The sequence below is a fragment of the Lonchura striata genome, chromosome 4 (assembly GCF_050655825.1).
Source record: "Lonchura striata isolate lonStrDom1 chromosome 4, ASM5065582v1, whole genome shotgun sequence".
Classification (NCBI taxonomy): domain Eukaryota; kingdom Metazoa; phylum Chordata; class Aves; order Passeriformes; family Estrildidae; genus Lonchura; species Lonchura striata.
In genome coordinates this window covers 42,317,274-42,341,069 of record NC_140706.1, presented here as the reverse complement: position 1 = coordinate 42,341,069, position 23,796 = coordinate 42,317,274, and the positions used below count along the sequence as shown (strand labels likewise).

The 23,796-nt window shown below is 36.8% G+C and overlaps 1 protein-coding gene across 1 annotated transcript in view; it reads left to right on the top strand.

Annotated features, from left to right (window-relative positions):
* Nucleotides 1–23,796, top strand: part of LOC110470520 (uncharacterized) — a 57,939-nt gene that overhangs the window by 16,537 nt on the left and 17,606 nt on the right. Inside the window, exons 10-15 of the mRNA XM_085578025.1 lie at nucleotides 2,079–2,143; nucleotides 2,419–2,525; nucleotides 5,580–5,691; nucleotides 8,912–9,014; nucleotides 19,828–19,867; nucleotides 20,873–20,924. Of these exons, the coding sequence (XP_085434151.1) occupies nucleotides 2,079–2,143; nucleotides 2,419–2,525; nucleotides 5,580–5,691; nucleotides 8,912–9,014; nucleotides 19,828–19,867; nucleotides 20,873–20,924 (479 nt within the window). The remainder of the gene's footprint in view (nucleotides 1–2,078; nucleotides 2,144–2,418; nucleotides 2,526–5,579; nucleotides 5,692–8,911; nucleotides 9,015–19,827; nucleotides 19,868–20,872; nucleotides 20,925–23,796) is intronic.

Here is a 23,796-nt window from a genome sequence, read left to right as displayed (position 1 = left end):
CTTGCTGGTTGACTATTTTATATTTTCAATCATTGCTCCTTTTGCTTTATTTTTTAATGCATGTCTTGCACCTGTCAATTTCTTAAACTGTGTATTCAGTGTGAACAACATTGAGACAGCTTTCAGTGTTTTTTTAAACTGCAGCTAAATTTCTTTTCTCAAAAAAATATTTTGTACATGGTTTTCTTAGGGCATTTGAAGTGTTGGTAACAATGAAAGGCTGTGTCTTCCAAAGCAGTACTTGGTAATGGCATTTTTCTTAGACATTTAGGTGGATTACGGTTGAAGAATGATTGATAAGGTACAAGATTGCCACCAGAGAATCTTTTTTTTTTTTAATCCATTTGCAGTCCTCAAAATACTTAACAGCCAGTAGACTAAAAATGGATATAATATATGTTCAGAATTTAGCTTCAAAAGGAAAACAAAAAAACTCCAGGATTAACAGATTCAAAGAGCTGTAATTTGAGTAAGATAATTTTTTTTAAACTATCTACAGGCATCTAAAGCTTGCCTTTTACTAGATCTATATTTCTTTCCTTCTAATGAGAAAAACTTTGTTTTTCCTTCTAATGAAACTTAGAACAATTGAAATCTCAAAAACTTAATGGGATAAAACTGAAAATGTGGTAACATAAAAATATTTTGCTTGAGTAAAAAAGCACATAACATGGTACAGTGAATCTTCTGCTCATGCAACATAACCAAACGGCAGTCTGATAATGTCAGCTTGCTGCTCTTAGCCCCTAGTCTTTCTCTTTTTAAAAAAAGAAACTCTAACCTTCCTATGAACTTTTAGCTTGCAAATGACCTGATATGACATGTTTGAACTTAAAATGAACTTCCACATGAACTTTCAGTTAGTCCTCTTAGAAATATAACAGATGGAAAATGGGCAGATTGCTTAAATATTTTAGTTTGAAGTGCTTTGACACGTACACCAGTAAAAACAGGCAAGCTATCTAATTTTGCTGTTTATACTGCCAGTTTTATTGTCCTGCTGGATTACTTGCAGGCTTTGAGCTGAGAGATGCTTGTTTTCCTTTTGTCAATGGATGCTATGCATTTGGTTTTGTGGTATTTGTTCTGTACTACGCTTTTACCTGGAACATAAAACTCTTCAGATCTTCACCCTGAATGGAGGGATGTAGCTCTATATTGAGAGAGTTAAATTAACCTCATGTCAGTCTTGAGAGACAGTGATGGTGTTATTTGAGTGGTGTGTAAATTTTGTACTATTGACATTTACTTTTTTAGATGCCTTCTGATCTGATATTTTCAGAGTATTTGTATTAAGCTTTGAACTGCTTCTTAAATATTTGCAAACGCAGGTTAGGCACAGGTGAGCTACACTGTAATTCTGGTTCTAAAACACGAGCTGCCAATCCTGCACTGCTGATTTTCTAGGAGTAGCACCTATTGATTTTCTCCAGCTCAAGCTTGAACCTTATGACATCCCAGCAATTTTCTGCCTTTTTTTTTTTTTTTTTTCTTTTCCCATTAATATTCCTAATACTAACATGGTTTTTGCCCTGGAACATATATTCTTACTGTTTCTGTTATTGATAGGAAAGCTAAAGTTAGGTTACCCTTCATTTACTAAGCTCTCAGCCAATAGCTCTCACTGGTTTCTCATCTTGCTTTGATTCTTTACCAAGTGAGGGACTACAGTCCACTGCAGCCAGCTGTAAATTATATTATATATTATAATATACTGCAGCTGCAGTAAATTATATGCTCTGTGTGTGTGCAATAACTGGATATTAAGAGGAGAATAACTATTGAGTCTAATGTCCTAAGGCTACTTTCTTTGTCAAGTATTTTTTAAGTGCATGAATAAACATTTTGATTGTCGTTTTAAAAGGCTCATGGCAGACATAAATTCAGTCACCAGTTTGCTGCTGTTCTTTCTAAGGCAGGAAGGTCTGTTTTCTGGAAGGTTCTCTCTTCTGCAGCAGTACAGCTGTCAGTGATTTGCTTTTTAATTAAGTGCATTTGATTAATATGTGTCACAAAAGACTGGATTTTAAGTGATATTGAAGAAACTGAAATACTGATTTTTTTTTTAACCTCTGTAGGTTTTGATGGTGGAGCAGTGAAAGTTTGTGGAGCAAAAGGATTGCCTCCTTCAACATTTTATAAGGTATTACGTCATTTTGTGGCATGGAAGTTATAGTTTGATTTTAAAAAAATCTTAAGTTTTGGAGACAGTGCTAAAACTTAGGACTATCCTCATCTTCTCTGCCCCAAAGGTAAAAGAAAGAGGTGGAAAATTTGAAAAAGCTAACTTTATTTTATATGTAAAAACCTGTTACTTTGTTTACAAAGTATGTATTTGTATAGATAATGATTGCCAGAGAGCATTTACAGCCTACCAGTACTGAATTCCATGTAATTTTGTTATCCTTCTATCATTAGGTAAATGCCACTTATCTTGATGGCTTCAGAGCTACTGCAGTCTGTCCAGTGGGAGGCCCAAAGGCAGTACAGAAAGCAAAGCGCACTGCAGAAGCTATTCTGCAAAGGTTGGTATTTGAGTCCTGGAAGGGGTTCTGGCTTGCTTTTCTTTTTTCCCCTGATGTGATGAAAATGGAACAGTGACACATGATGGCAACATTGCTAACCTTTCAAGAATCTTAGAGGATTATAGTTTTTGTGTTGGGATGACATTTCAAGACTTCAATGGCCTTTTCAAGAAACCTGTTTTCAGTCTGTAACTGCACTTCAGTTAGGTTTGACGGAGTGAGAAGAGTGCCAAATGGGTTTGAAAATAGATGCCTGGAGAGAAACCCAATTTAGTGAGGAAGAAGATGTGATTGAGATTTAATTTTATTAGATGCCGGAGATAAACCCATGTGAAACTAGTTGACAGCAACTTTAACAGAACTTTTTTTATGAAGAGTCTTACTGATAATGAAATGTAGGAAGTTGACTGAATTTGTGTTTTAAACACATTTTCTAAAATGTGACCCAGTGATCATTTTTTGTTTTTTTCCTAGAACAGAGTTACAATTCCAAGACAGAGTGATAAACTTTCAGTTGTATTGTCATGCCAGTATATTTGGGCAAGGAGGAATTCCTCTTAAATATAATTCCATATCAGGAGTCTCTCAATGCTTATTCCAGTAGCTCCAGTCTTTCTAGTTAAGAGATCTATTTCCTTGTTCCGTGTTTCATATAAAGCTTTCTCCCCATCCTGTTGTAGACCCATGGAAAAACCACACTTGTAAAGTCAGAAATCCAAGGTTTACTTGGAGCAATTCTTCATGTACCTGAGTGCAGCACTGTGGGGAAGGAGGAGTTGTCTGATTTCCCTTAAGAGATATGGCAGATAAGAGCAGGCTGATAGGGACAGTGTAATTGCAAATGCTAAAAGCTCGTGTCCAAGAGCTATTGAGAAAATCATGTTATGGAAAAACTTCAGGAAGTGGTAAATGCAAAGACTTGGAGACTCAGAACCTCTAAAAAGCCATCTTTCTGGAAGATAGGTGATTATTTTAGGAAAAAAATAGAATGGTGTGTTTTCCATTTCATATTTGCTCTTGGACGTTATTTCAGACTGGACTATGTGAGTCTTTGAAACAGATTGTAGTGCTGCTGCTATCTCTAACATCTAGAAAGTTAATTCAGCCTGTATACTATTCTCTCTTGGATAATCAGAGGAAAGCTGATTAGAGGTAGTTGAAGGCTGATTAACTGATATGAGAAGTGGCTTCTAGCCCATTAGGCATGCTTGTGGGCAAGTTCTCTCTTGAAAATTACAATATACAAAATCACATTCTGTATCTCAAATGTAGTGTTAAACAGTTTAATATGTGGAATTGTTTCTTTGACACATCAAAAAATTGGTGTTTGTCAGCCCAGATAGAGAATAAGAATTAAGCTGTTCTGATCCCTCTCAAAGAATGCTCTATCAGCAACTATAACTCTTTCAGAAACATTACAATCAGTTTTTTATCAGTTTCTGTTTATAAAACCATAGAATTGTCAAGGGTGGACAAGACCTTTAAGATCAGCAAGTCCAACCATCAGCTCAGCTCCATTACTATAATCCCTAAATCACATCCCCCAGTGCTAAATCCAGACATCTCTTAAACACCTCCAGGAATGGTTACTTCACCACCTCCTTGGGAAACCTACTTCAATGCCTGACAGCCTGAACAGTGGACATGTTTTTTCTGGTACCTTATCTGGATATTCCCTGTCTCAGCTTAAGGCCATTTCCTCTGCTCCTCTCACTGCAGGCACAGTAGAAGGAACCAGCCTCGTCCTCAGTACACCCTCCTTTCATGTGTAGCCTTTTTCCAGGCTAAACAACCCCAGCTCCCTTACCCATTCCTTGTAAGGCATGTTTTCTAGACCTTTCACAAGCTTCATTGCGCCTCAATGTTCTTTTGAAAGTGAGGAGCCAGAACTGGACACAGGATTTGAGGTGCAGCCTCACCAGTGCCAAGTACAGAGGGACAATCACTGTCCTGCTCCTGCTGGCCACACTATTGCTGATCCAGGCCAGGATGCCACTGGCCTTCTTGGCCACCTGGGCACAGGCTGGCTCATGTTCATCTGGCTGTCAGCCAGCACCCGAAAGTCTCTTTCTGCCAAGCAGCTCTCGGGCCACTCTGACCCAGACCGTGGCGCTGCCTGCGGTTGCTGTGACCCAAGTGCAGGACCCAGTGCTTTGCCTGACTGAGTGAATTCATGCAGTTGCCTTCAGGCCATTGATCGAGCCTGTCCAGGTCTCTGTTTCAAGAGAATATTCGAAGGACATGATATTTCAGCTACCCAGCTTCCAGTCTGTTCTAGGTTAAGTTCCGTCCAGTAGTTTAGTGGCAACAAGTGCAGGAAAAGGTTCACAAATTAAATGTGCTTCTTTTATTCAGGTCGTATTAGTTGTTAGCCTAAGACATTGAGCAGCTTTGGCAGCTTGTAAGATGACTTCTTTTGCTTCTTTCTTGTGTACTTTACTTGTTTATTCATTATTGCAAGCAGAAGCCATTAGGCAATATGTGTGTGAAGTCTTTTTGAAGTAGTCTCTGGTGTCCTTTTAATTTTCATGATTCTCTGTTGCATTACTAACACATGAAAGGGCTAAAAATGACCCACAGAATGTGTTTTGAACTGTAGTATCTGTAACTGTAATGTTGATAGATAATTTAAAATAACTTTGTATACAGACACAGTTTGCAAATTTAGTTAACTTAAATGAGGTTCTTATTTATTTCATCTCATCAGAAATAAAGGTGGACTCATTTCTAATGTGTTAACACCTTTCCATCTCTTTACAGCAATTAAAAAATTGGATTTTGTATTAACGTACTGTACATTGCTTCACTATTTCAGGTGCTTTGGTTATATTTATGACAACGAGACATTAGCAATGTGTTTGAAGTATTCCACCAAAGCAAAAAATGTTGCTTGTTCCACCAAGCAAAATATATATCCTAACAAAATTCCAGTATTTCAACTGATAAAATCTTTTCTCCAGCCACTTGACAGAATTAACTTCTGTGGACTATGCAGGGCTACTTCAGATAATAATTTTGAGCCAGTTTACTAATTTAAAAAATAATTTGTTGCAGGACTCGTCTTATTTTCAGTCAGCTTGGATATGAAGATTACAGTGCAGTTAACATACAGGTTTTGGGGTCTGAAGATACATATGGACCTCATGCTAGAAGGAGTATAGATGGTGTAAGTATGCAGCGTTCTTAAACTTTTACTGACCTCTTTTAATCTTTCCATATTGTTATCTTTTCCACAACTTTAAAGGAAGTCATTATCATCTTGGGAATTTCACCCCTTCATGTTGCAAAGAACTCAACTGTCACTATTTAATGTACAAAATTAACAGTGACAAGGTCTTTGCAATATTGGGTCTTCCAGAAGCTGACACAAAATCTTGCAAAATTTTTGTAAGATTTGGTGTTGTGCTCTGTTCTGATGGTCTCCTAAAGAAATACCTTATTATAATAACTTCTGTGGCATAGACTTTAATTGCATTAGATGTAATGCAAGAAGACCACATTATAAATATTACAATCAGGAAATCTCAGCGTTAATGTTGCCTGCACAAGTTTAAATTTGTCTGTGAGTACTGCTTCAGAAGTAATCTTCAGTTATATGATTCTGCACAGTGAGTGCACATGTAAGAATTTGAATTATGGCCAAAGCCACTGCAGCTGTGATATCCATGGTCTGTTTTCCTAATCTAGAGAATGAAAGTCCTTTTTAAAGGAAGAAGACTGTAAATCATGTCCTCACTTAGATACAGTTTAAATATTTAGACAGTTTAGTTTGTTCCAAAACGGTAGCATTTAGTTCTTCTTTGTCAGTGTCAGTCTTGCAAAACTCTTAAGGTACACGTGGCAAAACTCAACTCTGAGTTTGTTCTTATGAGTGCCGACATTTTATCCAACAGCTTGTATCTAAAGGAAATGTGAATGTGGTGTAGAGAAGGCCAGTGGACTAGTGAAACTGAGTGTTTTTAGACACTGGTCAAGTTATATCTGCAGGTACTCATTTCAGTGCTTGAGTTTCAATTTCCTTCATCAAAGCAGCAAGAGTTGCTTCCTGAAGACTGAGCTTTATAATGTGGTCTCTTTAATTTCAGGACCATAACACCTGCAATTTTAAATGTCTTACTAAGAGTGCAGAATCGAAAATCTGAAACATAGGAACAGATGTTCCAGATGTTCAGCTTGTCTGTGTTCTGTTTGTACCAATGCCTTATTATGCATTGTAATATATTCTTCAATTGAATTGTTGTATAGGAAGTTTTCTGTCTCATTGTACAAAGTAGAAAGTTGAAGTAGAGCAGTTTCGCCCTCCTGATTATTCAGTTTGCCTTGCTTATAGTACATGAAATAAAATTTTTAAATTAAAGTATTTGTAGTACTTTCTGTATTTCCAGCCTCATTTCCCAAGTCTTATATTAAAAGTAAACAGAGTGTTGTCACCATTGTATGTGCTTCTCATCTATGCCTAAAACAGGATGTCAGAGCTAAGGCTGAAATACAGGAAATTGCTCTATTGCCCTTTATGCTCATCCAGCATTTTAGAAGAAACTAGCCAGGGGAGCTTTCATCTGGAAAGCAGCCGTGGTAGTTTGAAAAAAAGGGTTGGGGAGAGGAGTTTGCTTTTCCATTTAAGATACAAAGCCATAGAATCCCAAGGAAAACATTTCCTCATTGGACCTTCAGGTAGGGATAATGTAGTCAGTTAAACACTCTTTCCTACCATGTCTTCCCATGCAAAATTAGACCTGGTTATTTGGATTACAAATCATAGTACTCAAAACCAGAGCCATAGTGTTCTAGGCAGTATATTAACACAGAAGGAAAATAGTTCCTCCTTTGAAAGTTCTATCACCTAAATTTGAAGCAAAGAAACAAATACATAAGTGATATGAAGACAGGGTAAGCTGAACGATGTTTGGAGCTCAGTGTCGATATATGGTGTGGCTAGCTAGACTACTTCCTGTGCACATCTGTCAAACTGGTGCAATGGTTAGCCTTTGCAGCTGTGATATCCCCGTCTCCCAGCCTTAGGTAAGCCTGTAGTCTGAACTGCCGTGTGGAGCATTGACTGTTCCTGACAACACAAAATATCTTGAAAAATAGGAAAGAGTGGCAAGCACTTTTCTCTGACTTCTCTGTCTGTTGACATGGCTGCTCCTTGTCACTCTTGGTAGCTTGCTTTGTCAGCACCAGCCCAGCATGAGCTAGAAAGGGACTTGAATCAGCACTGAGTAATTTTTGTGGTGTTTGAGTTTTAGTATCCTCTGTTCTGTTGAGGAGGGAGTTATGACCGTATCACAGCATCAGTGAGTTTGTGGTTTGGAAATCTGGGGTGTGTTTCATGTAAGCTATTTTTTAATAGTACATCAGGCATTAGATTTGCTACATAAAAATTATATGTGCTCTGTTAGTTTTCTGCTAACCGTTTGTTAATTGATTTCCAAGACATTGTTCAGACTTTGTTTTGCTGGGTTTTTTCTTTTAATTCTGATACTGTAGGATTTATTGCTTCAGCTTGTATATATACCCAGTTTTAATACTGGGTTCATCCACTCAAAGCAGGATTCAGCTTATTTTCATAGACCATTGTATCTTGCATTTGCAGGCAAGGAGGTAAACATGGAACTTTAAATGGAGTGTTGATTATATGGTACAGTTAGAACCAGAAAGCACATGTGAATGCACGAATATGGTTTTTTTTTCAAGAATATTTCTGGTTGGTCATTTTTTGTAGTAATTTAATGAATCTTGTGATAGCTTTGGGAACACTGAATGGTAAAACTGTGCATTTGTTTGGTTTGTTGTATGGCTGCATATTTTTTGTGTATTGATTCCAATAGTAGATCCTGAAAATAGAATTTTTGGAGAAGTAAAACTTGAAATGAGAGACTGCTTATCTGCAAGGACAGGTGTTTTGACTAGAGTAGGGAGCACATTTGGTTTATCTTTAGAGGGAGCATCTGCTCCTCTCTCTGAAAACATGGTGATTTTTACAAGTTCTGTTCTCACATTTACCTCCCAAGGGTTAGGTTTGAATTCTTTTCTGTGGACAGATCTGCTTCCTTCTTGATGGTAAAAGAAGTGAACCTGGCTCCAGAGCACTCTCAGTGCACTTAGAATAAGAGCAAAGTTTGTTTGCCAGTTCCACCGACAATGAAGCCAAGTATTTGGTATTGTTCATTACAGTACTTGATTCTTACAGAAAGCTGGAGAAAAGGCACAGTACCCTAGTGACTTGAAATACACAATAGTTGATTCCATGATATTTGAAAATAAACGTAATGAAAAGCTAGCAGCAAATTGTAGTGATGGTGGATAATAAGTTATTTTTCAGTTTTGTGAATTTAACCAATGTTCTACATCTAAGCTAATCTAATATATCAACCTTTTTGAAGCAGGGACCTCGGGAAGCTGTCATTTGGCTTGCTGTACACCATAAACAAAGGGAAGCTGTAGAAATCTTCTCCAAAGAGATTGCACCAGCTGGAACTGGCATGGGTAATTATTCATATAATCTTCTAAGAATTTTAAAGTTACTTTACTTTTTTGGGTGCATGAGTAGCACCCAAAAATTTAAGTCATGTTAAGCTTCCTTATGTTGTTCATAAGGAACAACATAAGGAAGTGAAATAATTTTTAAAGGTATATAAGCTTGGTGTAGAAATGAGACAGACATTAACAGAATAATACAATAAAAGTCTTTGAAGTTCACCTTTGTATTCCTTTTAGAGTCATTATTCTTCCATTGCTGCTACTATCCCCTCCTGTTTTTTTTTTCCTTTTCCTCATCCGTTTTTTTAACTACATGTGACTGCACTGATATTCAACAGTGATTTACTTTTTTACCATGTCCTAAAACTTAGTAATGCTATTGGACTTTGTTGGCAATAAACACGAAGTGTTGCTCAACTGGCAAAAATACACCCGAGTGTCCAGCTGTAACAGTGCAGTTTATGAAAAGATGTGCAGTTTGAGAGTTTTGAAGGTTCTCTTCATACTTCATTATCTGGTGTATATCGTATGCATTATCTGGTGTTACTACAAAGGATTTTTATTTATGCTACTGTACTTCTGTTTCATGTATAGGTGCTTGTGTAAGTAATTACAGCGTACAGGTATAATTTAAAAAATTTAATACTGCAGTGATGGTGCTGACAATCTGCATCTAACCTCAAATTATTCTGTCCTTAGAATTTGATTTTGGTGATTTATTGCAACTATTGCAAGATTTATTTTTTATTTGATGTGTGAGGTAAAATCAAACCACTGGAATTTAATTAAGTCCATCTTAGTTTTGAGGGTATATTTTTAAGTATTTGTTTGAAGGTCATGTAATGTAAAACGATCTGTGCTTCTATTGCTTGCCAAATGTTTACTCAAAAAAAAGCATATTTGGTTTTTGTACATGTCATTGGTTTCTCTTAATTTTCTAGGGGAACCTACTGTGTCATTATTTTGAATAATTTTTTTCTCTTCTACTCCCAAGTCCCTTAGGTGTCACCACTTTAACTATCTGAGTTCTAAACTCATCCCTGAGTTTTGTGCGTAAATCATGAGTATTCATCCCACTTCTGTTATCCATTCTAAATGAATTTAAATTTTGACAGCCTCATCTGGGGACTAGAGCTTAGATATTTTGCAGTGGCTTCTGCATACCTTAACGAAGGTATCTATGTCATCTGTATGCTTCTGCATACCTTAATGAAGATCTATATAATCTAGGATTTACATACATCTTCAAAATTCAGTTCCAAGGGCTTAACCTGAAACTTGGAAGTTCCATAGCAAATCTAAAATCCTGATCAATGGAGGAATAGTTAGGTGTTGCTTTGTAATTAAGGAATTTTTTTTTTTTTCCAGTGAGTTAAAAATTGTGTAGAAGTGTGCATATTCGTGCATTCTGTGTTATGTGTTATAATCTTTACAATATTTGCAAAGAAGAGTTTAATTCAGGTTGGTTTTTTTTTCTTTAAAGTTGTATTTATAAAGACAAGGTCAGCGCATGGGCATCCTTTTTTTTTTTTTTTTGTCTCTACAATATAGATATGATCATGTAGAACTAAATGTCAATATTCCTGAAGATAATACTCTAAAATGTGCAGTTCTGAAGGCTCATCAGTAGGTCAGCTAGATGTAAATTGGTTCTAAAGACCTGGAGTTTCCCTTTTGAAAGAAGGATAGTATTTTCAGTTGGACCAAACTATCATTTTTGTAACTAGTTGGGGAATCATAACTGAAGTAGTTTCGTCTTTTCTATTCTTACTATTTATTCTATGTATGCATAGACAATGCTCTAGAAAACATCTATTTGAATTAAAGAAAGCTGTGTGGATTTTAAAATCATTGCTTATGTGTAAGCTCCAAAACTAATGGACCTGTACTTGTCTCTCCATTCTTTATCTGTGCTTCTTTCATAAAGCAGTTGCTGTGTATTTAAACCATGTTTGAAGTTTGAAAGTGTTGGTTTTATTAAGGGTTCCATTTTTTCCTTTTACCACTGATCTTTGTAGAATGAAAAAGTGAAAATTCTGCTCTACGTGGGTTGGGTGAAGTATGTGTAGAATTGAAATTGAGTTACTGTAACACATGAACATCTGTGTGAACATCTTGAGGTGGCTGGCAAACTTTCAGTTCTTGTTATCAGGGCTTTCAGCGATGAAACAAATGCATTCCTATGTGGAATAGGGTTAGGCAGTCTTGTGTGGATGATGGTTGGGTTGCTGGGTTTGTTTCCTAAAGGAACAGTTTAAGCTTTTTAGAACATCCTGTAGAAGTTTTTCTTGGAAAAAAAAAATCTGTTTCAGTTCGTAGAGCTGCTGCTAATGAACAGCAATGGGAAAGAGGCTATTTCTGGAATCATCCGAGGCATCTGGTGATAAATAGCACTTTTCCTTGTAGGTACAGGACTCCAAAAAGGCTTTTGGCCTCCATTACATAAATGACTACTGTCAAAGGCTATCAGGGCTGTTTACTGTTTCCAAGTGCATGGTAATTTTTTTTTTTTAATTTGTGGAAGATACAGTGGGACTGCTTCATACAGTCACTTCTTTCAGTTGCTATTGTGTGGTAAATTTCTGTATTACTTGTGCCCATAAACTCTTACATAAGCAGAGAAGAGTCAGATTTAGGATCTAAATGCTTAGTAAGCTACTTGTTGATATGGAATATATTTAAAGTAGTGATTAAGAAAAAAGTTTTTAATTTTCTTTCTTCAGTGAGATTTACAATTTTGCAACACTGCAAAACAGTAATTAGTGGTGTACTAATAAATGCATCAGCTTAATGATGCTTAGTTTCTGACAGTAGCGTAGAATTCCAGACCTTGCTGTGAAGAGCAGAACAAGGAATTCTTGATGCTTAGTTGTCTTAAAACGGGCAGCTCCACAGACAAGACTTAGAGATGGGTAAGTGATTTTGGGAACAGAAGCCAGAACTAAGACTGTTGAGATTGTTGTCCTAGGTGAATTCTCTAGTAACAGCACCTGGTGTTATTTCCCTCCCCTCTATTTCACTAGGAAATTTTTGCAATTGATTACAGTTCTCCAGAGTGTCACAGCTTCAGTGAGAGGCAGAGCACACCCCATCCCGTGGCAGTATGGTCACCCTCGTGGGACAGTCACTGTCCACAGGCAGAGAGCCCAGAACTTGAGCCTTGTGTGCCCTGTGTACGTGCTCTGGGCAGTGAGCACCTGAGGTCCTGTGCTGTACAGTGCTGCACCACTTTTTCTCACTGGGCATTGAATAAAAATACCTGTGCCTGCTGTCTCTTACATGGACAGAGCATGCCTATCAAATGTGGCTTTGTGCTTTTCACATGGATCTGTGTGATGTCACTACATGTTCTGGCCTTGTTCTGCCAGAATGGTGGCAGTTGTGGGGACACATACCAAGTGAAATTTTAAGCATGAGTGGCTTTTTCTGATGAAAATCCTTTAAACAATGAAGTCCTGTGTTTCAAAGATGGTCAGCTTGGTCACATCCCTGCCTTCTCTCCTATGTTAGTTCACTTCCAGGAGATAAGATAGTGGCTATGAGAGTCATTGTAAATAACCCTTCTTTCATCTTCTGCATGTCCTTTTAATGAAGAACAGAGGAAAAGCAGGAACAAATTACAAATCCTTCATAATGGATACCAAAGAGGGAGAAGTTGATGACTTGCAGAGTGATGTCACCTGAACTGAAACACTTAATTCCATTATTTTTGGGCATTTAAGAGTGACCTTTGAAAAACAAAGTATGCTTTTAGATCTGTACTAGGAAAAAAAAGGGAACTACTTTCTCTTCTGTTTGTACTGTATCTAGTGGTTGAGGAGTATTCTTTTTAACCCTATATTCTTCTTTCCTATCAGTAGCAGTTTGATGCTTGTTACTTTTAAGTGATGTGTAGGCATTTGTATATAATAATCTTCAAATACAGCACCTTTCATCCGAGAACCTTTCTCAAGCTATGTAAAGATGATCAGCTAAGCTTTCTAACATCTAGTAGCATTGGAAAGTATTTTGTCTGCTTTACAGATGGTTTCCTGAGATAGTGAAAGAAAGCATAACCACAAAAGAATGTGAATCAAGAGTCCTTGGTTCTGCTTTCCCTGTAAGAAATGCTGGGAAGCAACTCCACCAGTATTTAACCAAACTGGCTAAAATGTAAGAACGGGGGTAGTAGAGGAGAAGAGAGATTGAGAAAAGAGATTTGATGGTTCAGAATAAGGGGGGAGAGTCACAAGTGCTCCTGCTGCATCTTTTAAAGTGAAATCCAGAAGCACTGTCACTTCGGGTGTTTCGTCAGGTGGTTTTAGCCTGCTAGTCGCTGCTTGTGGAGCTGCCAGCTGGAGTTGGTTGTTAGTTTTATTTTGGCAATATCATAATATGAAAATTACAAATTGTATGTAAAATGGGTGTTGATTTTTTTAATCAGTACTAAAAGCCTACTTTTGGTGTTTTCACTTAGGCTGAATTTAAATCACTTGAGTCAAAATGTTTTACCTATTTGCCTAATAAACTTTTAAGGGAGTTTTCAGCTGTGGTTTGTCACATTTTGCAGGGAACAACAGTAAAATTAAAATAACTTCTTTGCTTTCCTGTAATTAAAAATCACATAGTAATAATTCTGTTGAGGGGTGATCTTCATAATGCTTCACTTCAGAGACTTAAAAGTGGATGTTAGGTCTTGAGTATCAGATGTGCTTTTTAGCAAATTTATGTCCTAATGTCAGTATTTAATAACTTATCAGTTTGCAGCATATGATTTTTGAATATGATAAAATTTTTAGGAATTTGTATATGTCAAGGATAATAAAACTCAGGCCTCATATAGAGTATTGCATAGCTTCTGATCAATTTAAGAGTGCTTAAATTGTGGTTCCTCCCCCCTTCCCTCCACACTAGTAGAAGGACAACCATCTAAAAGCATTGTGCCGATCTGAAATTCCCAATTTATTATGAAATCGCGTCCTCCACATAAAAAGAAGGAATGCTGTCTATATGTTGAACTGGGCTGAAGCCTGTGTGTATTTGTGCTCTGCTATATGTGCAAGCATATTCTGCAAGAGAGAATTTTTGAGATTTGCATTTTTGGGAAGCTTCAATAGTCAACAATGAATGAGATTTTCATAGTTATTCCTTAACTTTTTTTCCTAATTCTTTTAAAATTCCCATTGTAAGGCTCAGCAGGACATATTAGCATACTTTCACAGAATTTTTTTTAAGTATTATTAAAACTGCAGATGAGACGCTTAATCCCAGAGAAGAATTTGAAGTTACTGTATATAGGCATGCCATGTTGGAGAGTGATTTGTTGTTTATTTTCTGTTTGGAATGGAAGACATTTACTATAAACTTCTGTTGAGTGTGGTATTTAGTTCACAAGTTCAAACGCTTAATCAGTTTTCATTTGGATTATGCTCTTCTGATGAAATTAAAGGGATACATACTATTAAAAAAAAGCCAAACACACCTTATCCCATCTTTTAATACTTTTTTTTACAATTAATATTTGTGTTTAACCTTTTAATTGATAAAATTCTTCTTTCTATTTAGTCCTCAATAGTCGGAAAGTTGATAATAGCCAGGATTTTATTTTTTTATCAGCAAGCAGCAAGTTTGGTTGGCTTTATGCATGTTGGTCTCCTGAAAAATAATAACTTTCAGTCTGTCTGTACAGTTTGGTCCTAATAGTGGGGCCTTCACAGGTGTTTTGCTGTTCTGTAAGGTGAGATTCCTATGCTTGGAAGTGGAGAATCCTAGACACATAGACTCAGATTTTTAAACCTGTAGTAACCTTTGGGAGTTCAGTGCAGTTCTGCAGCATTCAGTCCAAAGAAGTTCACCATCACATCATGAAAGCCAGCAAACACAGACCTGGTTTGTATTACTCAGTGAAAATCTCTTCATTATGTACAGCCCAGTCGGCCAAATGACTAGAATTTAAATAATTTATGTTGATTTAATGTCTTTATGTTGTCTTCTTTAATTCAAGTATTCTATTCTGAATTAAATGCAGTATAGAAGAGGCTCAAGAAGAAACTTACTGTGGGAATCTGGTGATATTAGTTTAACAGTGGTTCAGTAGCTAAGAAATGTTTTACTAATAGCTGAAATCATGTGCTGACCCTTATTTCACATTAAAATGACCGGAGTTTGACACTAAGATGACAGCTGGTTAATATAACTTGAGATTTTAAAGTGCTTGAGTATATGTAAATATTTTGACTGATGTCCTAAGTGTGTTGGAAGATACTTTTAGAAATGTCCTTGTAGGAGTTTACTGCAGTCCCTGTTTTTTTTGAGAATAATACTGCAGAAGATAAACTATCTGCTGTTTTCAGAGGACATAGATAGAATAATTAAGAACATAAAATTGACCCCTGTAAAAAAAGATTGTATGCATTTTATACTGGTAATCAACCGTATTCTAAGAACTGCCGAGTATAAAACCTGAGATTTCAGATTTCTCTATTTAGATCACTTAAAAAAATAATGCTTGACAAGTGGACTACTTTGTCTGGTTTTATATATAAAAACATGTTTCCTTCTTTAGAATATATGGTAAATATATTAATAGCCTATTAGCTGAGCTAATTCAATCACTGGAAGTGTAAAGGGTCAAAAGCTGAAAGCTATTCAGGAAGAGAAATTGCTGTATCTTGAAATTCTGTGAAACTTCATAAAAAGCCTTTAAGTTTAAAGTTCTTAAAGCTTTTTAGATTTCAAGTAGTTGGAGCATTTTCATGCTTTTTTGCTCCAAAGCATTTTACAAAATGCTTCATGCATTCTAGCATCCTTTGTATAGTGCATAATGGTTTTTTTCTGTTGAAAAATATACAGAATTGTACAGAACGTTTTTTTGACAGAAGCAGATTAAAGAATAAGAAGTAATAATCCAAAATTAGGTGTGACCATTCAAGCAGGAGTGGAATAGGATAGAGAGAATATTAAGGAGGCAAAACATCAGGCCTTCCCACTATCTGTAAATCCAGTGAGGAATAATGAGAGCTGGAAGGAATGTGGCTTGTTTTGCTGGAAGTTTACATCTCACAGGTTGATTTCAATTTCTGGCCAGCCAGGGTTTTTTCTACTGTGGGGCATTCTTCAGGGTGTGGTATATATGACATAAATTATAATGTATTAGAAGATGGTGGTTCTACATATTGAAATAGGTGCTTATTTGGGCTGATTTTATGTATCTTTTACCAAGGCTGGTTTTCAGTGGATCCATTCCCTGAATTGCCCCAACTGAGAGCAACACTGGTTTTCCCAAGTACTCTTTAGTTTGCCTGCTCATGAAATTTATCAGAAACTTGCTGTCTTTACCAGCACATCATATGTGATTTTTAGGAGAATTTGTTGTTTACAAGTCCATCCATGTGTTTTACAGGGTGAGAAAATAAAAAAGATCAAGAGGCAGCTGGAGAGATAAAACATACATGGGAAACCAGAAATAGTATCCTGATTGGGCTTCACCTTGTATTATTTACATGGATATCTGTCCCTACATCTCTGCTCACAGGGGAGTGCCAGTCATGATGTGTTAGTTGCTTTGGTATTCTTGAGATTCCTCTCTATCCTTCAGATTTGGATCAAATTTGCCATTGGACCCAAAATATGAGAGTCTGCAGGTGTGCTGAAAGAATCATGGACACAAAGGAAGAAAACCTGACAAGTAATTAATTATACATACATGTATACACAGATGATGCTGATTTGTTTTTTCCTAAGATACTTGGGCTGAAAATTAGTAAGAGAAAGTAGGCTAGAGGAAGGAGTCATAAAATAAAAAGACAGGATAAGACTGTATGAAGAATTGTTCAGATCATTCAAAGAAAAGTACTTTCTAACTAATTATTTATTTGTTTAATAGATTCAGTGTAGATTTTAACTTCTAAACATAGAATTCAAAGGAAGGGTCCCATACCAGAGTTTAGTCACCTAGAAAGAAGTAGATTTACCATTCTTACTCTCTGAAGTTTTTCCAGCCATGTAATGTATTTGGGAGTTAATAAAAACAGTGGAATCCCAGTGGTGTAATGCCCAGTATTCACTGGTTTAAAATGCCCAGGCACCTGGAGATTTTGTAGTTCTTAGGCTTGGTCCCCAGCCACAGTGAGAAAATGGAAGGCTTTTGGATCAAATGCTTGAACCAAAATAAGTGTCATGGTATTCAGTTTGACACCAAACAAATACTGTACCTACAGATGAACAGGGTATAGATGCATTGAAAGGAAGGTCTCCTATCTAAAGGTCATCACCCCATTTTGCAGTGCATGAATTTTATGCCATTCTGAGGCACAGAAGGCAGCAGAAAGTGGTGGTGAGTTCATTAGCTTGATGTGAAGCAACTTGTTCAAGAGGTTCAGTGGCAGCAGATGAGACAATACTTTTATCTTCCTTGAGGCACTAAGGAATGGAGCTCTGATGACAAAAAGTGGTCATGCGAAGTTTCTGGGAAAGTAGATCAAGAGCTTCAATTTAGCGGAGAATCTTAGCAATTTGAGACTGCAGCCTGATTGATATTCTCTGCGTACGACAAATTGTTTATGTCATTGTAGATAAAGATAAGTCTTCCAGAAAGGAGGGAGGGCATCTGTACAGATACTTAAGCAAGCAATGCAATGTAAGCATAAAGTACAGCATGAGGAGCTATTTTCATAAGAAGTTTACTTGGGACAATGGTTGATCCAAGGAGATCATAATTTAATTAGCAGAAGGTAGGTCTGGCCACAGTGACAAGTTCATTATTACTTGGTTGCACTACACCTTCCATTGCCTTCTTTTCGTTTACTGGAGAAATGTAATAGGAATCTGAGACCTTGGTTGAGGTGAGGTCTAGTGCTGTTGTGCTGTTTACAGAGTTGCCAAACTGGTTATGGCTTACAATCAGTAATTTAAGATTTGCTTTGTCTTCTCTGCTTGAAGCTTAACTAGGAATTTCATATAGATAAAAATTAAATTTGACTTAAAATTGCTTCCATCATATTTATATTCACATAAGCAATAATCATAGCATAGATCTTAATAGTATTGCATCTGGGGTATTAGTGTAGCTTTGCTCTGCAGTTGCAGGGATAGTGGTGGTCCCTCCAAAGACAGGTCTGCTGTTACAGTAGCTTGTGCTCGTGAACTTCTGAAAGACTAGCAGAAGAAAGCTATACTAGCCTCGAGGTGTGAGCGCTTGTTGCTCTTACTTGGACTGTGTTCTTGTCTGTGTTGAGAACTACTTTGTTGTAGCAGTCAAGATCCCTTGTGTGAAAGCAAGTGAATGAAGAGCTGTCTTTAAAGCTTTCAGGTAATTTAAATTGATGTTGGAGCAAAGTCTGGTATCCTTAATGAGCAGTTCAGCTGCCTAGCAGGAAGTGACCCATATTACAATCCACAAATAATTTAACTAACTTTATGGACCTGTATTTTCAACATGACCTTACTGTATCCACCCTCCTTCCTCAGCAACCTAAATAAACAAACTAGGCACGTAACTCACTAAAATTTCTGCAGCTGGTGTTGTGGCTGAGTGACAGTTCTGCTTGACTGAGTGCACAGGTAAGATGTATAGGGCTGAAATCTCACTGCTCACTGGATAATTTAAAATTGTGTAGCACTTACATAAGGGATTCATTCATTTCCTATCCACTACCACATTTTTTTTTAGCAGTACCTAGTGAACAGGGAGGTGGTTATTTGTGATGCTGTTTCTTTTTAAGGCTTTTTCTTTTTCCCATGTACTATAAAACATCATAGACTTTTTTGGGGAAGTCACTTCTGATGAGCATGAATATGGCAAGGCTGTGTAATTTCTGCTGCTACTGGTATGTGTCCACATTGACAAGGCACTGAATCCAAGCTAGAACAGTCTGCTTTGGAATAGAGCTCATCACTGTTAGCTTTAGTATCACAACAGCACAGTTACCTGGCTTTTAGTTTGCTTGGAGCACTAACTGAGAGAATTCACACCTGCAGAAAGCATGAAGCCCTTTTTAGACAGAATTAATTTGGCCAAATATACCATGTGGGTAGCTTTCCATAACACTTATTTTACAAGGACTGATAAACATAGTTGTTAATTGCTAGGCTGATGTAATGTATACATTTTACTGTTTCTTTCCCCTGAAATACTGTTTGGAGCTCTGATGCTTCATGTGTTCCTGCTGTCCATGCCAGACAGAAGGGTGAGAAGCAATGCTCAGGATGATGAAAACAGAGCTGTTTCTTTCAGAAATACTGATCTGTGCAGTTAGGTTAATGATAGATAGCCTGGCAACCTGATAATACAGTACTGGCTTACCACAGATCTGGGCTCATGCTAGTTAAACCTGTGAATTGCCTCTGTACCACAGAGAGAGAATGGGATCTGCAGTACCAAGCACCTTAAAAAAGCAGTTAGTTTAAAGGCTAGAGACAGTGATTCAAATTGAATAGTTCAACTACACAAGCAAAGTCATACTAAATAAATACTAAAAGAAACCATTGTCCATCAGAATTGTTTCTTTGCTATTTTTGACAGTAAATAAAAGAAGAATGACAAAAAAACTAAAGCAAAGTTATTTTTCTATCAAATGTATTACTTCACTGGCTTTTGTATACAAAGTATGTGGAAGAAGATTCTAAAGATTTAGCACATGCTTTGCACATTTAAATTATTATTGTTAAAATTCAGTTATGTGTTTGAACCTTATAACTTTTATAAAGTGTTCAGTTTTATTAATTTATGACAATTATGTAATTTTCTAGTGATTTCCCTGCATTTATTGGTAAGCTGCAAGCTCTGATGCTTTGAAGAGGACTTTAACCATTCTTTTGTGAATTTAATTTCCTTTTCCAGCCCCTGGCCTCACTGGAATTGTTGGAGGGCGCCCCAGAGTGTAAGTAAACTGCTGATCATTAACTTGTTGTAATGTTTGATGATAATGTTCCTACGAGTCACCATTACAAGCTTCCCCAATTTGGGAGAGCAACCACAGAAGCAGCTAAATCTTCCTGTGTCACTCTGCTTAGTAACTGATACAAGATAATAGTAAGTGCTGTACAGTATGCATGCAAATAGGAAAATTCTTTATTGAATTAAATGTGAGTTATGTAACTTTCTGATCAGCTCATAGCAGTCTTTGCTTAATGAGCTGTAGGGAAAGCTTGAAATGTAACTTCGTGGCAAGGCCATATTTCAACCACATTAATACATGCAAATTTCTGGACCAGTTTTCTCTTGTAGCTGTTAGTTTTGAATATGGGCCCACCAAATTTGTTTGTATGAGATCACTTCACTTTGAAATGCAAGGTCAAATGCCAGAACATCCCACAAAATTTTAGCCTGAAACTATTTCATGACTGAGCAGAACATAGCAATATTGAGCATGTTTAGAAAAAAAACTTGGCTTGATTCACTTTCTAGATATGGCTAAAATCTTGTGGTGATTTATATTCTCACCTTTTCATGCTTATTTATCTAGAACTTTTCTGTCATTTAGCAAATACTGCACATGAAGGTGGGAAAAGAACCTGTGGCTGTATTTCCAGTAGCCCTGTGGAGCTGGTCTAGGTATCAATGCATGGCTACTGACAGTGTAGTGGACTTCAATATCAAGAAGTACATCCTTTGTCAAGAAAATATTTTTGCTGTTTTGGCTACTTGCCCTCAGTAAAATTTTCTTCAGTTTTTTAAACAAAATCTTACATTCTTAATAATGAAATTTAAGGAGTTTTTACACTTCCCAGGCTTTCTAAAGTTAGTTGAAAAACCATTGCTAGTCATGGCTGAATAGATTTAATTTCCTATGTGTTTGGTGTATGAACAATCCAAAGATGTATGATTTGCAAGTTTCATTAATTCCTAGGTAAATGCATTTATGCTTCTTGTTTTATGTGTCTAGGTCTCCAGTTTTGAAGCCATTTTTCTTCTATTATCCCAAAAGCAATGTTCAGGTAAGACCTGGTGCTTAAAATCTGACTTCTGTTTTCTTGAATGTAATTTTAAAAATCCTGCTGATTCTGGCATTTTTTTGGTGACTTTCAGTAATAAAAATCTGCAAAGTAGTCTGGTGACTTTGATTAAAAAATATTTCCTGAGAGGCTAATGTTACTGACACAGAATGTTTTGCAACAGTTGAACTTGTCAACCTTCCATTTTAATTACTGCAAATTTTGAAATACCTTGCATCAAAACTGAGCTTCTCTTTTCAGGTTCCTGGAATTGTTGGTGTGAATTATTTTTACTGCATTTGCAAAGAGTGCTTAAGAAAATTGTAGACTTCTTCAGAGGTTAATGTAGTCTCTTTAAAGAATAGGGAGTTGGGTGTTCAGAGAGTGGAACATTATTCTTGTGAACTGGGATACATCTTCTGAGTTTTTGGAGAGTGGTGTATTTTGTGTATACTACTGTAAGTAAATACTAAAATCACTGAATTTCCTCTGATTCAACAGGTTTTACCTTAACAGAGTTGGGCCTTTTTTCTTCCATATATCTTGTATATAAAAATAGAAGTAGTTCTGTTCTTGCCTGTATTACAAAAACTGTCAAATTGTGAAAGCCTGTGCTACTATTGTGCTATCATGGAGGATCCTGTGACTCTGTGGCCCTGTTCAGTTCATAGCAGTAGTTTCTTTCAGACCGAGAATTTACAGTTCATATGTCTAGGCAGCCCTAGGAGAGACATTACAGTGTAAGATGACATGTTCATCTAGAGCCTACTTATTTTTTGTGATGCAGGTACCCCTGTCTAGTTTGAAGTTTTTAAGATAAACTTGAAGAAATTGCTTTTGCTGAAACAGATATTGAATTTATCCTTTGGAAACTGCAGACAAAACTGAATATATGCCCTTCTTTTTCAAGTAGCTTGTAACTATGGCGTCCCTCTCATGCCAAGACATCCTAATACTCAGTAGAGCCTTCTCATCCGTCCACTGTCAAGAAAGTGGCCAAAGGCTGGAATGTTGGTCTGTGTTAGGCTTCTGCTTAGGGTGGCTCTGGGAAGCTTTGGGAGCACAGGCAGCAGGTGAAAAAGTGGGCAAGGGGGAACAAACAAAATAACTTGATCAGAAAGTGACTGTTTTGTTTTTGTTCTTTAAGATTCATACAGTGCTTAGCACAACCAAGCCCTATTCTTTAAGTAGCATTCTTCATTAAAGGAAAATATTTTAATTTCACAACTTTACATAGAAGATGCCATTTAGTTATTAAATCTAAGTTAATTACAAACTCTTCACAGTGGAAAAACATCAAAGAAACTCCCACCTTTCTTGTTGTCTAAAGTTGAATTACTTTTATCATCACTTACATTTTGCCTTATACAAATGTCTTGTCTTTGCAAAGTTTAGTGTGAAATTATTATCTTTATGGAAGCTTAGCCTACCAATTTGTTGTTCAAATTCAGTATTAACTTACTTAATTAGCACTGTGTTCCAGACTTGGTAAAATACTATTGAGATTAAACAGTAACCTAATTTAACAAGGAGAGAAAGCAGTGTGGCATTTACTGTTTTCAATACAGAAAATCAAAGTCCTTGCTCTGTGTAACTAATCTGATAGGGGCACTGATATGCTGTCAGCAAAATGCAGTGTGTCCTATCACTGTTGTCCTGCAGTAATATTGAGGGTAAAAATGTGGTGTGATTCAAGGCCTTTATTCAAAATTCTAGCTGTGCTTTATAAACTATTGTCCAGTAAGAGATTACAGAATGAGTATGGTATGAATTAATTGATTTTCTAAATTAGAAGTCCAGTTACAAAAAGTCTAGTTTCTCTAGGTCAGCATTTGACCTAAAACTAAAAAATATTCCATAAGCAGATTACGAGTTATGTTAACATTGCCACAGTGGGTTCTTTTCTTTTGTGTTAGGTAACACTTTTGTGGGTATCAGTTTGGATTCAATATCTTGTTTGTTGTTTTCACTGCTTTTATGCAATTGTACTGATTTTATCATAGATCACCAGTGATTTACTGTTGAAATAGTAGTTGTTTTCCATGTGTACTTTGAAGGTAACCTAAAACTTTTGCATAGGGAGAAATTGCAGCAAACCTACTAAAGGCAAGTCACTATTAGTTATTCTTTAAGGACAATGTTAAGAAAAGTGCTGAGTAGAGTTATTTTGCATTTGCTGACAACTGAGCACTGATAACTGCTGTAGTTAAGTTCGTTTATATTGTTTTGTTCTGGAAGTTTAACCTGATTGTGTCTGAATCTTTCATACTGGGAGTCCTCCAATACAGATGAAGTGAATGCCATTCACTTCCACCCCTCTTCTTCATGTCCTGTCAGTGGTGTCAGAGGTAAAACTGAAGGGTAGCCTGCTGTGTCTGTACTTTCTACATCCTTCCTCTTGATCAAAAGGATGGTTACTGTTAAAAGCTGAGATACTAGTCCATATATATATTGGGGAGCAAGACTTTTTTTTTATCCCATGTTTTTGGAGGTGTTGAGCCACTTGATCCATGGCTGGTGCCTCTTTGTCTCTCCAGGTCATTGATGGCAATCACGTGGGATACAGTGATCATGTGCCACACGCAAGTTGCTGTCCTGTGGGTCATGGGAATTGGGCTTCATCTGGATTTGACCTGACTAATCTGCACATTAGTCAGGTCACAATAAATAATTTCTAGCATGGCTAATTCTTTCAAGAACTGGATACCTCCCTGCATTGTGGTGCTCTTATCTGGGTGACATACAGCATTTTCCTTGAAGGGATACCTTTCCTTCAGACTTAAGAGGAGTCTTTTTCAGAGGCTGAGGACCTAGGCCCCTTTTTCAAATCCAATACCCCCTTCCCTAGAAAGTGATCATAGCTACTTGGGTTCCC